General features: G+C 37.1%; 1 protein-coding gene across 1 annotated transcript in view; it reads right to left on the bottom strand.

Moving 5' to 3' along the window:
* Window positions 1-3642: 3642 nt before the first annotated feature.
* Window positions 3643-14200, bottom strand: part of POGZ (pogo transposable element derived with ZNF domain) — a 75858-nt gene continuing 65300 nt past the window's right edge. Inside the window, exons 16-20 of the mRNA XM_085082648.1 lie at window positions 10961-11020; window positions 9284-9396; window positions 6590-6614; window positions 5294-5647; window positions 3643-5128 (exon numbers count right to left, since the gene is read on the bottom strand). Of these exons, the coding sequence (XP_084938774.1) occupies window positions 3670-5128; window positions 5294-5647; window positions 6590-6614; window positions 9284-9396; window positions 10961-11020 (2011 nt within the window). The 3' untranslated portion in view covers window positions 3643-3669. The remainder of the gene's footprint in view (window positions 5129-5293; window positions 5648-6589; window positions 6615-9283; window positions 9397-10960; window positions 11021-14200) is intronic.

The following is a 14200-nucleotide window of genomic DNA, read 5'->3' as shown; positions in this document are numbered from 1 at the left end:
TCATTTTTTTCGTTTTTTCCTCACAATAAAAAAACCTAAATTTATGATACAATTGAGGTAAAAAAAACCCCAAAAAATTCCCAAAAAATTTTGTTTTTTCCAACCACGAGAGAAAATTCCAAACACAGTGAATTCCAAGTTTTTTCAGATTTTTTTCATTTTTCCAAAGTTTTTTTTATTTTTCTTCATTTTTTTCCACTTTGAAAATTCCAAATAAAATTAAAAAAAAAACTTCAAAAATCCACAAAATTCTCCCAAAAAATCGGCAGAAAATGGGAAAAAAATCTGAATTTCTGGGATTATTCCAATTTTGGGGGAAAATTCCTGGAATTTTTTGGGGAATATTTATGGAATTTATTGGGAATTTTCTGGAATTTTGGGAATATTTATTGAATTTGGGAAATATTTGAAATTTTTTTGGGGAATATTTTTGGATTTTGGGGAATATTTTTGAATTTTGGGAATATTTCTGGAATTTTTTGGGGAATAATCCTGGAATTTTTTGGGAATATTCCTGCAATTTTTGGGGAGTATTTCTGAAATTTCTGGGGAATATTTATGGAATTTATTGGGAATATTCCTTGGATTTTTGGGAAATATTCCTGCAATTTTTTGGGAATATTTCTGGAATTTATTGGGAATATTTCTTCATTTTTTTGGGAATATTTCTTGGAATTTTTTGGGAATATTCCTGCAATTTTTGGGGAAAATTCCTGGGATTTTTAGGGAATATTTCTGGAATTTTTTGGGAATAATCCTTCAATTTTTTGGGAATATTTCTGGAATTTTGGGGAATATTTATTGAATTTTTTTGGAAATATTACTGAATTTTTGGGAATAATCCTTCAATTTTTGGGGAATATTTCTTGGATTTTTGGGAATATTGTTGATTTTTGGGAATATTCCTCGATTTTTGGGGAATATTTCTGGAATTTTTTTGGGAATATTTCTGGGATTTTTGGGATAAATTCCTGGGATTTTTGGGATAAATTCCTGGGATTTTTGGGAATATTTATTGAATTTTTTGGGGAATATTTCTGGAATTTTTTGGGGAATAATCCTTGAATTTTTGGGGAGTATTTCTGAAATTTCTGGGGAATATTCCTGGAATTTATTGGGAATATTTCTTGAATTTTTTGGAAATATTCCTGCAATTTTTTGGGAAAATTCCTGGATTTTTAGGGAATATTTCTGGAATTTTTTGGGAATAATCCTTCGATTTTTTGGGAATGTTTTTTGAATTTTTGGGAATGTTCCTGGAACTTTTTGGGAATATTTCTGGAATTTTTTGGGAATATTTCTGGAATTTTGGGGAATATTTATTGAATTTTTTGGGGAAAATTCCTGGATTTTTAGGGAATATTACTGGATTTTTTTGGGAATAATCCTACAATTTTTTGGGAATAATCCTTTAAATTTTGGAGAAAAATCCTTGAATTTTGGGAAATATTCCTTACATTTTTAGGGAATAATCCTACACTTTTAGGGGAATAATACTTTAATTTTGGGGGGAAATCCTTCAATTTTTGGGGAATAATCCTTCAATTTTCAAGGAAAAATCCTTAAATTTTGGGTAAAAAATCCTTAGATTTTGGTGAATAATCCTTACATTTTTGGGGAATATTCCTTAAATTTTTTGACAAGTTTAGCTCTCCAAAAATCCCAGAAAATTCCCTAAATCTCTCAAAAAAACCAGGAAAAAAATCCCAAAATTCCCTCCTCCAAAAAAACCAGGAATTTCCTCCAAAATCCACAATTTTTTGGGGAATCCTCATCCTTCCAGCACCTGCAGCTCCTCCTCCTCAAACCCATAGAAGGACTCCGCCTCGCTCTCCCCGTTTCTGGGGAAAAATCCTTTAAATTTTGGGAAAAAATCCTTAAATTTTTGGGGAATAATGCTTAAATTTTCGGGAATAATCCTATAATTTTTGGGGAATAATCCTTAAATTTCTGGGGAATAATCCTGAGATTTTGGGGAACAATCCTTCGATTTTAGGGAAAAATCCTTAAATTTTCGGAGAATAATCCTCATATTTTTAGGGAATATTCCTTAAATTTTTGGGGAAAAATCCTTAAATCTTGGGGAAAAATCCTTTAAAATTTTTTTTGAAAAATCTTTAAATTTTTGGGGGAAAATCCTTACATTTTTGGGGAACAATCCTTCCATTTTGGGACTTCTGCCTCTCCAAAAATCCCAGAAAATTCCCTAAATCTCTCAAAAAAACCAGGAAAAAAATCCCAAATTTTCCTCCTCCAAAAAAACCAGGAATTTCCTCCAAAATCCACAATTTTTTTGGGAATCCTCATCCTTCCAGCACCTGCAGCTCCTCCTCCTCAAACCCATAGAAGGACTCTGCCTCGCTCTGATTTTGGGGAAAAATCCTTTAATTTTGAGAAAAATCCTTCAATTTTGGGGGAAAATCCTTCAATTTTCAGGGAACATTCCTTAAATTTTGGGGAATAATACTACAATTTTGGGGAATGGTCCTGAACTTTTTAGGGAATAATCCTTAGATTTTTGGGGACTATTCCTTCAATTTTTGGGGAATAATCCTTCAATTCTGTAGAAAAATCCTACAATTTTCGGGGAATATTCTTTCAATTTTCGGTGAAAAATCCTGAAATTTTGGGAAAAAAATCCTTACATTTTTGGGGACTATTCCTTCAGTTTTTGGGGAATAATCCTTTAATTTTGGACAAATTTGGCTCTCAAAAAATCTAGAATATTCCCTAAATCCAACTTCCCATCTGTCCAAAAAACAGGAAAAAAATCCCAAATTTTCCAAAAAAACCAGGAATTTCCTCCAGAAAAACCAGGAATTTCCTCCAAAATCCATAATTTTTTGGGGAATCCTCATCCTTCCAGCACCTGCAGCTCCTCCTCCTCAAACCCATAGAAGGACTCTGCCTCGCTCTCCCCATTTCTGGGGAAAAATCCTTTAAATTTTGGGGAAAAAATCCTTCAATTTTTGGGGAAAAATCCTTCAATTTTGGGGAAAAATCCTTTAATTTTTGGGGAATAATCCTTAAATTTCTGGGGAAAAATCCTCCAATTTTTGGAAAATATTCCTTTAATTTTTAGGGAATAATCCTCCAATTTTTGGGGGAAAATCCTTCAATTTTCAGGGAACATTCCTTAAATTTTTGGGGAAAAATCCCTCCATTTTTGGGGAATCCTTTAAATTTTCGGGGAATAATCCTTCAATTTTTGGGAATTTTGTTTTTGGGTTTGTTGTTTTTTTTTGTGGGTTTTTTGGTTTTTGGTTTTTTTTTTGGGGTTTTGTGGTTTTTGGGTTGTTGTTTTTTGGGGTTTTTTTGGGGTTTTTTTGGGGTTTTTTTGGGGTTTGTTTTGGGGAAATCCTTCAATTTTTGGGGAATATTACTTTAATTTTGGGTTTTTTTTGGGTTTTTTTGGGTTTTGTTTTGGGTTTTTTTTTTTTTTTGGGGAATAATCCTTTCAATTTTTGGGGAATAAATCCTTAAATTTTTGGGGAATATTCCTTCAATTTTGGGTTTTTTTGGGGTTTTTGACAAATTTGGCTCTCAAAGAATCTAGAATATTCCCTAAATTCTCAAAAACTAGGGAAAAAATCCCAAAATTCCTCAGATTTTAAAACTAGAATTTCTCTCAATGGTTTCCTCCAAAATCCACAATTTTTTGGGGAATCCTCATCCTTCCAGCACCTGCAGCTCCTCCTCCTCAAACCCATAGAAGGACTCTGCCTCGCTCTCCCCCTCGAACAGCCGATGCAGAACTTCAGGATCTTCGCTATTTTCCTCCTTTTCCGGCGATTTCTCCAGGAATTTCTCCCGAATTCTCCCCAATTTCTCCTCCAACTCCCCGATCAGCTCCTCCTGCTCATCCCCGTTCTCCCTCGGACACTCCGCAGCTCCGGGAACCACTTTGGCCACCAGGAATGACCTCTTGACCAAATCCGGGGAATTCTGGAGGATCTCCAAAGCTTCTCCCAACCACTTGACGAGGAGCTGGAGGAAAATTCCCGAATCGCAGCCGGAGTCGGGGAAATCTCGGGATTTCTCCCTCCATTTTCGGTGTAAGAAGGATTTCAGGGATCTCCCGATGCAGATTTCCAGGGGTTGGATTCGGGAGGAGCATCCGGATGGAATCACCGCGGGGAGGGTTGAGGAGGAGCTGAGGATGGAGAGGAATTCCTCGGAGAGGTGAGTCCGGTGGGAATCCAAAATCAACATTCCTCTCTTTTCCCGCAAACGCGACTTCTCCACGTGGTTTTCCCACACTTTCCTCACCCACAGCTCCATGATTTCCTCGTCGCTGACGTTCTCCTTGGATTCCAAAAGGATGGAGGATGGAATTTTGGCGGGAAAGGGGAATTTGGGGTTTCGGGAGACGAGGAGCGCCGGGAGGACGTTGCCGTCGGCGAGGATGGTGAGGATGAGGTCACACCAAGGTTCTCCATTCCCAACCGTCTGCAGAGCGTTTTCCTTCCTGTCATCACTTCCCAAAACCTCCACATCCAAAAATAAGGAAATCTCATCGACCGCGGCGATCGCCGAGAGGGAGAAATTCTGGATTTTGATCTGCCGCCGGACGAAATTCAGGAATTCCTGCGAGTTTTCCCGAATATTTTTGGGAAGAGGGTGAGAAACGCAGCGGCGGGAGTGAGCGCTGAGGTGGTGGCGGATCATGAACCTCACCGCCCACTCGTAGGAAATCCGGAACCTTCCCTCCAGCGACCTCCCGATTTTCGTCGCCTTTTGGAAAAGCGTCTCCTCGTTGACGGGGAGCTGCTGCTCCCGTTGGGTCAAAACCCACTCGGCCAGTTTTTCTTCGGCCTCCAGGTTGAGATATTTTCCGTCTGGGTTGGGGTTTGGGTCTTGGAGGATTTCCTGGAATCTCCGGAGCCAGCGGCGGATGCGGCGCGGAGGGTTGCGGAAGTTCTCGGCGGCTTGGTCGGTGGTGGAGCAGAGCGAGAAGAGGACGACGCGGAGCTTCTTGACGGACAGTTGGGGTTTTTTGGGGGTTTCCGGGGGTTTTTGGGGAGTTTCCGGGTGGTTTTGGGGAAATTCTGGGGTTTTGGGGGAAGATTCTGGGGTTTTTTTGGAAGATTCCGGGGTTTTTTGGGAGGTTTCTGGGGTTTTTTGGGAGGTTTCGCGGTGTTTTTGGGGTTTTTGGGAAGTTTCCGGGTGGTTTGGGGAAATTTCCGGGGATTTTTTGGAGGTTTCCGGGTGGTTCGGGGAGATTTCTGGGGTTTTTTGGGAAGTTTCCGGGTGGTTCGGGGAGATTTCTGAAGGTTTTTGGGGTTTTTGGGAGTTTTCCGGGTGTTTTTCGGAGATTTCCGGGTGGTTTTGGGAAATTTCCGGGTGGTTTTGGGAAATTTCCGGGTGGTTTGGGGAAATTTCCGGGTGGTTTCCGGCGGGTGGGGATTTTTCCCGGAGGGTTTCGGGTGGAATTTTGGGATTTTCCGGGGAAATTTTGGGATTTTTGGGGGAAAATTTGGGATTTTCGGGTGAAATTTGGGGATTTTCGGGGGAAATTTGGGGATTTTCCGGTGGGATTTTGGGGATTTCTGGGGGATTTTGGGGATTTTCTGGGGGATTTTGGGGGTTTTGGGGAGGTGGGGAAGGGGAGTGGGGAGGGAAGGGAGGAGTGGAGTCCTGGATGTGCCTGGAAAAGATGGAATTTTGGGTTAGAAAAATGGGAAAAATGGGAAAAAATGGGAAAAATGGGAATTTGGGTTAGAAAAATTGGGAAAAATGGGAAAAAAACAGGGAAAAAATGGAATTTTGGGTTAGAAAAATGGGAAAAATGGGAAAAAAACAGGGAAAAAATGGAATTTTGGGTTAGAAAAATGAGGAAAAATGGGAAAAAATGGGAATTTGGGGTAAGAAAAATGGGGGAAAAATGGGAAAAAATGGAAAAAAACAAGGGAAAAATGGGAATTTTGGGGTTAGAAAAATGGGAAAAATGGGAAAAAATGGGAATTTGGGGTTAGAAAAATGGGAATTTGGGTTGAAAAAATGGGAATTTGGGTTAGAAAAATGGGGAAAAAATGGGAATTTGGGGTTAGAAAAATGGGGGGAAAATGGGGAAAAATGGGAATTTGGGTTGAAAAAATGGGAATTTGTGTTGGTAAAATGGGAAAAAATGTGAATTTGGGGTTTGAAAAATGAGAAAATGGGGAAAATGGGAATTTGGGGTTAGAAAAATGGGGAAAAAATGGGAATTCAGGGTTAAAAAAATGGTGGAAAAATAGGAAAAAATGAGGAAAAATGGGAATTTGGGGTTAGAAAAATAAATGGGGAAAAATGGGAAAAACAAAAAAACAGGAAAAAATGGGAATTTGGGTTAGAAAAATGAGAAAAATGGGAAAGAATGGGAATTTCGGGTTAGAAAAATGGGAATTTGGGTTGAAAAAATGGGAATTTGGGTTAGAAAAATGGGGAAAAAATGGGAAAAACGGGGAAAAGGGGAGAAAAAAAGGGGAGAAAAAACAGGAGAAAGGGACAAAAATGAGGAAGAAAAGGGGAAGAAAAAGAGGGAAAAGGGGAGGAAAAAGAGCAGAAAAAAGGGGGAAAAAAGGAGGAAAATCAGGAATTTTCGGCTCACCTGGAATGTGATATCCAAGAAGGCCCTGGAAGGAAAACAAAACATTTCAGATGTTTTTCCACTTATTTTCGATTTTTATTTCCATTTATTTTTGATTTTTATTTCCATTTATTTCAGTTTTAATTTTCCTTTATTTTTCATTTTTATTTCCATTTATTTTTGATTTTTATTTCCATTTATTTTCAAGTTTTATTTCCATTTATTTTTGATTTTTATTTCCATTTATTTTTTATTTTTATTTCCCTTTATGTTCCATTTTTATTTCCCTTTATTTTCCATTTTTATTTTTATTTTTATTTTATTTTTATTTTTATGTTTTTCCCCATTTTTTCCCCATTTTCTCCCCATTTTTTCCCGTTTTTCCATGTTTTTTCCCCATTTTTCCCTCACCTTGTCCCAGGACAGTGGAGGACAGGTGGGAAGGGTTGAACACCAAATGTTTGCCATTTTCCCACCAATTTTCCCCATTTTCCCATCAATTTTCCCCATTTTCTGGCAGTTTTTTCCCATTTTTTCACCATTTTTTCCCATTTTTCCATGTTTTTTCCCCATTTTCTGTTCTCACCTTGTCCCAGGACAGTGGAGGACAGGTGGGAAGGGTTGAACACCAAATGTTTGGTGTTTTCCCCATTTTCCCATCAATTTTCCCCATTTTCCTGCAGTTTTTTTCCCCTTTTTTCACCATTTTTGGGTGTTTTTTCCCATTTTTTCCCAATTTTCCATGTTTTTTCGCCATTTTCTGCTCTCGCCTTGTCCCAGGACGGTGCTGGACAGGTGGGAAGGGTTGAACACCAAATGTTTGCCATTTTCCCATCAATTTTCCCCATTTTTTCCCAATTTTTCCCCCATTTTTCCCAATTTTTCCCTTTTTTTTCGCCATTTTTCGCTGTTTTTCCCAATTTTCCATGTTTTTTCCCCATTTTTCCTCACCTTGTCCCAGGACGGTGGAGGACAGGTGGGAAGGGTTGAACACCACCTGTTTGCTATTTCCCCATTTTCCCATCAATTTTCCCCATTTTCCTGCAGTTTTTTCCCATTTTTTGCCGTTTTTGGGTGTTTTTCCCGTTTTTTTTGCTGTTTTTGCCCGTTTTTTCCCAATTTCCATGTTTTTTCCCCATTTTCACTTTACCTTGTCCCAGGACGGTGGAGGACAGGTGGGAAGGGTTGAACATCACCTGTTTGCCCATCGATTATCCCATTTTCCCTTCATTTTTCCCCATTTTTTCTCCTTTTTTTCCCAATTTTTCCCATTTTTTCGCGTTTTTTCCCCATTTTTTCTCATTTTTCCATGTTTTTTCCCCATTTTCACTTTACCTTGTCCCAGGACGGTGGAGGACAGGCAGGAAGGGTTGAAGACCAGGTGTTTGGCCATTTTCCCATCAATTTTCCCCATTTTTCCCCCATTTTTTCCCCATTTTTCCCCGTTTTTTTCCCATTTTTTCAACATTTTTGGGTGCTTTTCCCCTTTTTTTCGCCCTTTTTTTCCCGTTTTTTCCTGTTTTTCCATGTTTTTTCCCCATTTTCTGCTCTCACCTTGTCCCAGGACGGTGGAGGACAGGTGGGAAGGGCTGATCATCACTTGTTTGCCATTTTCCCATCAATTTTCCCCATTTTTCCCCCGTTTTTTCCCATTTTTTCCCCATTTTCTGGCAGTTTTTCCCATTTTTTTCACCGTTTTTTTCCCGTTTTTTCCCATTTTTCCATGTTTTTTCCCCATTTTTCCTCACCTTGTCCCAGGACGGTGGAGGACAGGTGGGAAGGGTTGAACACCACCTGTTTGCCATTTTCCCATTTTCCCTTGGTTTTACCCCATTTTTTCCCCATTTTTTCCCATTTTTTGGATGTTTTTGGGTGTTTTTTCCCCTTTTTTTCGCCATTTTTTTCCTGTTTTTTCTCATTTTTCCTTTTTTTTCCCCCATTTTTCCTGTACCTTGTCCCAGGACGGTGCTGGACAGGTGGGGAGGGTTGAACACCAGGTGTTTGGCCATTTTCCCATCAATTTTCCCTCCTTTTTCCCCCATTTTTCCCATTTTTCCCAATTTCTCCCTTTTTTTTTCACAGTTTTTTTCCCATTTTTTCCCAATTTTCCATGTTTTTTCCCCATTTTCTGCTCTCACCTTGTCCCAGGATGGTGGAGGACAGGTGGGAAGAGTTGAACACCACCTGTTTGCCATTTTCCCATCAATTTTCCCCATTTTTTCCCCATTTTTTCCCATTTTTTCACCATTTTTGGGTGTTTTTTCCCCTTTTTTTCACTGTTTTTTTCTCATTTTTCCGGTTTTTTGCGCCATTTTTCCTGTACCTTGTCCCAGGATGGTGGAGGACAGGTGGGAAGGGTTGAACACCACCTGTTTGCCATTTTCCCATCAATTTTCCCCATTTTCCCATCAATTTTCACCATTTTCCCATCAATTTTCCCTATTTTTTGGCAGTTTTTTCCCATTTTTTCACTGTTTTTTCCCGTTTTTCCATGTTTTTTCCCCATTTTTTACCTACCTTGTCCCAGGACAGTGGAGGACAGGTGGGAAGGGTTGAAGACCAGGTGTTTGGCCATTTTCCCATCAATTTTCCCCATTTTTTCCCCATTTTTTCCCATTTTCTGGCAGTTTTTTCCCCATTTTCCTGCAGTTTTTTCCCATTTTTTCACCGTTTTTTCCCGTTTTTCCATGTTTTTTCCCCATTTTCTGCTCTCACCTTGTCCCAGGACGGTGGAGGAGAGGTGGGAAGGGTTGAAGACCAGGTGTTTGGCCATGGAGTCTCCCTGGCAGGTGACAAACAGGCAGGAGGAGCAGCAGAGCTTCACCGAGCTGGGATGGGAAATGGGGGAAAAAATGGGGAAAATGGGAAAAATGGGGAAAAAGGGGGAAAATGACAGGGAAAAAAATGGGGGAAATGGGAAAATGGGAAAAATGGGAAAATTTGGGGGAAATGGGGGAAAAATGGGGGAAAATGGAGAAAAAATTGGGAAAAACAGGGAAAAATGGGAAAAAATGGGAAAAAATGGGAAAAATTTGGGGAAAAATTGGGAAATAATGGGGGAAAATGGGAAATATGATGGAAAAATGGGGAAAAAATGGGAAAAAATGGGGAGGGAAAATGGGGGGGGAAAATGGGAAAATGGGAAAAAATGGGGAAATGGGAAAACAGAAAATAATGGGAAATGGGGAAAATGGGGAATGGAAAATGGGGAAAATGGGGAAATGGGAAAAACAGGAAAAATAATGGGGAAGAAATGGGGAAAAAATGGGGGAAATGGGAAAAAATGGGAAAAAAATGGGGAAAGTGAGAGGGAAAAATGGGGAAAAAAAGGGGAAATAATGGGGGAAAAATGGGGAAAATAGGAAAATGGGGAAAAAATGGGGGAAATGGAAAAATGGGGGAATGGGAAAAACAGGGAAATAATGGGAAAAATGGGGGAAAATGGGGAAATGGGGGAAAAATGGGAAAATGGGGGAAAAATGGGAAAATGGGGAAAATGGAGAAATAATGGGGAAATTTGGAAAAACAGGAAAAATGGGCGAAATGGGGAAATAATGGGAAAATGAGAGAAATGGGGAAATAATGGGGAAAAGGGGAAAAATGGGAAAAAATGGGGAATGGGAAAAACGGGGAAATAATGGGAAAAATGGGAAAAGGGGAAAAATGGGAAAAATGGGGGAAAATGGGGAAATGGGGAAAATGGGGAAATAATGGGGAAATAATGGGGAAAATTGGAAAAACAGGAAAAATGGGGGAAATGGGGAAATAATGGGGAAAAGGGGAAAAATGGGGAAAAATTGGAAAAATGGGGAAAATGGGAAAATAATGGGACAAAATGGGAGGGAAATGGGAAAAATGAGAGGGGAAATGGAAAAAAATCCATAAATCCCAAAATTCAATAAATCCATAAATCCCCAAAAGCCCATCAATCCCAAAAATCCCATAAATCCCAAAAATCCAATAAATCTCATAAATCTCAAAATCCCAAACTCCCATAAATCCCTAAATCCAATAAATCCATAAATCCCCAAAATCCCATAAATAGCAAAAATCCCATAAATCAAAAAAATCCCAAAATCCCATAAATCCCATAATCCCATAAATCCCCAAAATCCCATAAATCCTTTAATTCCATAAATCCCTTAAATCCCAAAAATCCCATAAATCCCATAAATCCCAAAATCCAATAAATCCCCAAAATCCTATAAATCCCTAAATTCCAAAAATCCCATAAATCCCTAAAAATCCCATAAATCCCTAAATCCCACAAATCCCAAAATCCCACAAATCCTTTAATTCCATAAATCCCATAAATCCCAAAATCCCCTAAATCCCAAAAATCCCCTAAATCCCTGGAATTCCCCCGGAATTGGGGATTTGGGATTTCCCTACCTGGCAGTGTAGTTTTTGAACAAAGCCAAATATTTGGGGCTTTTCCGGGGAACGTGATTGCTGTGGGGGAAAAATTGGGAAAAATTAGGAAAAATTGGGAAAAAGATGGAAAATATCACAGGAAATTATATAAAATATCCTAGAAAATATCCTAAAAAATCATATAAAATGTCCCATAAAATCCACATAAAATCATACAAAATATCCTAGAAAATACACCATAAAATAATATAAAATACCCTATAAAATTAAGACAAAATAATGTAAAATATCCTATAAAGTCTACAAAAAATACACTATAAATTGTATAAAATCATATGAAATATCCTATAAAATCCACATAAAATACAATATAAAATCATATAAATTATCCTAAAAAACACACTATAAAATAATGTAAAATATCCTAAAAAGTACAGAAAAAATCAGATAAAATATCCTATAAAATACACATAAAGTACACTATAAAATCAGATAAAATATCCTATAAAATCCAGGTTAAATCTTATAAAATATCCTATAAAAAACACAATAAAATCATGTAAAATATCCTATAAAATCCACATAAAATACACTATAAAATTGTAAAAAATCCTACAAAATATCCTATAAAATCTACATGAAATACACCATCAAATAAAATGTCCTATAAAATCCATATAAAATCATGTAAAATATCCTATAAAATACAGATAAAATAATATAAAATGTCCTATAAAATCCACATAAAATCATATAAAATACTCCATAAAATATACTATAAAATCACATAAATTATGCTACAAAATCCACACAAAATCATATAAAATGTCCTATAAAACACACCATAAAATAATATAAAATGTCCTATAAAATCCACATAAAGTCATATAAAATACCCTATAAAATCATGTAAATTATCCTATAAAATCCGGATAAAATCAGATAAAATATCCAAGAAAATACACCATAAAATAAAATAAAATGTCCTATAAAATCTGGATGAAATCATATAAAATACCCCATAAAATGCTCTATAAAATCATAAAAAATATCCCATAAAATCAGATAAAATATTATAAAAAATCCACTGTCAAATCATATAAAATACCCTATAGAATCCAAGTAAAATCATATAAAATATCCTATAAAATACACTATAAAATAATGTAAAATATCCTATAAAACTCACAATAAAGTAACTGAAAATATCCTATAAAATCCACAAAAAATACACTATAAAATTGTATAAAATCATATAAAATATCCTATAAAATCCCCATAAAATACAATATAAAATAATATAAATTATCCTGCAAAATCCGGATAAAATCATATAAAATACCACATAAAATACACTATAAAATCATATAAATTATTCTATAAAATTCAAATAAAATCATATAAAATATCCTATAAAATACACCATAAAATAATATAAAATATCCTATAAAATCATATAAAACCATAAAAAATATCCTATAAAATACTCAACAAAAATAATATAAAATATCCTACAAAATATCCTATAAAATCAGATAAAATATCCTATAAAATACACAATAAAATAATATAAAATATCCTATAAAATCCACGTAAAATCCACTATAAAAAAATATAAATTATCCTACAAAATCCAGATTAAATCATATAAAATATCCTATTAAATACACATAAAACACACTATAAAATCATATAAAATATCCTATAAAATCCCCTATGAAATCCCAACAAAAATCAGTAAAATATTCCACAAAATCCCTATAAAATCCCAGATTTCTTCCCAAAAATCCCAAATTTTTCCAGACCATCACAGGGGGCAGTGGCTCTCAGAATTCCCTGATTTTTCCAACTTTTTTTCCCCATTTTTCCACCTTTTTTCCCCATTTTTTCACCTTTTTTCCCCATTTTTTTCTCATTTTTCCACCTTTTTTCTCCCATTTTTTCTCATTTTTCCACCTTTTTTTCCCCATTTTTTCTCATTTTCCCACCTTTTTTCTCCCATTTTTTCGCATTTTTCCACCTTTTTCCCCATTTTTCCACCTTTTTTCCACCTTTTTTCCCCATTTTTTCTCATTTTTCCACTTTTTTCCCCATTTTTTTCTCATTTTTCCACCTTTTTTCTCCCATTTTTTCTCATTTTTCCACCTTTTTTCCCCATTTTTTCAACATTTTTCACCCGATTTTCGCTGGTTTTGCTCCTAAAACCCCTGGATTTTTTTCCCAAACTCCCAGAATTTTTCCCCAAAATCCCTTATTTTTCCGTCCTCGATCCTATGGTTGTCATTGTCATTCTCTCCATTTTTAACCCCTTTTTTGCCATTTCTTCACCATTTTTCACCCGATTTTCACCATTTTTGTGCCTAAAACTCCCAAATTTTTTCCCCAAAATCCCAAAATCCCGGATTTTTCCCTACTTGATCATGTGGTTGCCATAAACCCAAGAGCAGCACCTGCTGGGATGAATCACTGTCTGATTTTCACGATTTTTAACCCATTTTTTGCCATTTTTCTGCCATTTTTCACATTAGAACAACGTGTTTTTTTCCAAAAATCCCAGATTTTGCACCCAAATCCCTTATTTTTCCATCCCTGATCCTGTGGTTGTCATTGACTCAGGAGCAGCAGCTGCTGGGATGAGTCACTGTCTGATTTTCTCCGTTTTTCACCCATTTTTCACCATTTCTTCACCGTTTTTCACCCGATTTTCGCCGGTTTTGCGCCTAGAACTCCCAAATTTTTTCCCAAAATCCCAGAATTTTTTCCCAAAATCCCTGCTTGATCACATGGTTGGCTTAGACCCAAGAGCAGCACCTGCTGGGATCAGCCAGTGTCTGATTTTCTCCATTTTTAACCTATTTTTAACCCATTTTTCACCATTTTTTCGCCATTTTTCACCCTAGAACGACGCGGCTTTTTCCCAAAATCCCAGAATTTTTCCCAAAATCCCCATTTTTCCCCTACTTGATCACGTGGTTGGCGTAGGCTCTTGAGCAGCAGCTGCTGTAGCGGCACAGGGAGCAATGAGTGTCCAATCTCCCCATTTTTAACCCATTTTTCACCATTTTTTTGCCATTTTTCGCCCTAGAACGACGCGGTTTTTTCCCAAAATCCCGGAATTTTTCCCCAAATCCCATTTTTTCTCCCTACTTGATCATGTGGTTGGCATAGGCTCTCGAGCAGCAGGTGCTGTAGCAGCACAGGGAGCAATGAGTGTCACAATTTCCCCATTTTTCACCCATTTTTCACCATTTCGTCGCC

Source organism: Lichenostomus cassidix, chromosome 25, assembly GCF_008360975.1.
Source record: "Lichenostomus cassidix isolate B80296 chromosome 25, HeHo_3.0, whole genome shotgun sequence".
Classification (NCBI taxonomy): Eukaryota; Metazoa; Chordata; class Aves; order Passeriformes; family Meliphagidae; genus Lichenostomus; species Lichenostomus cassidix.
Note: the sequence above shows the minus strand (reverse complement) of the source record. Positions and strands in the feature narration are given on the sequence as shown.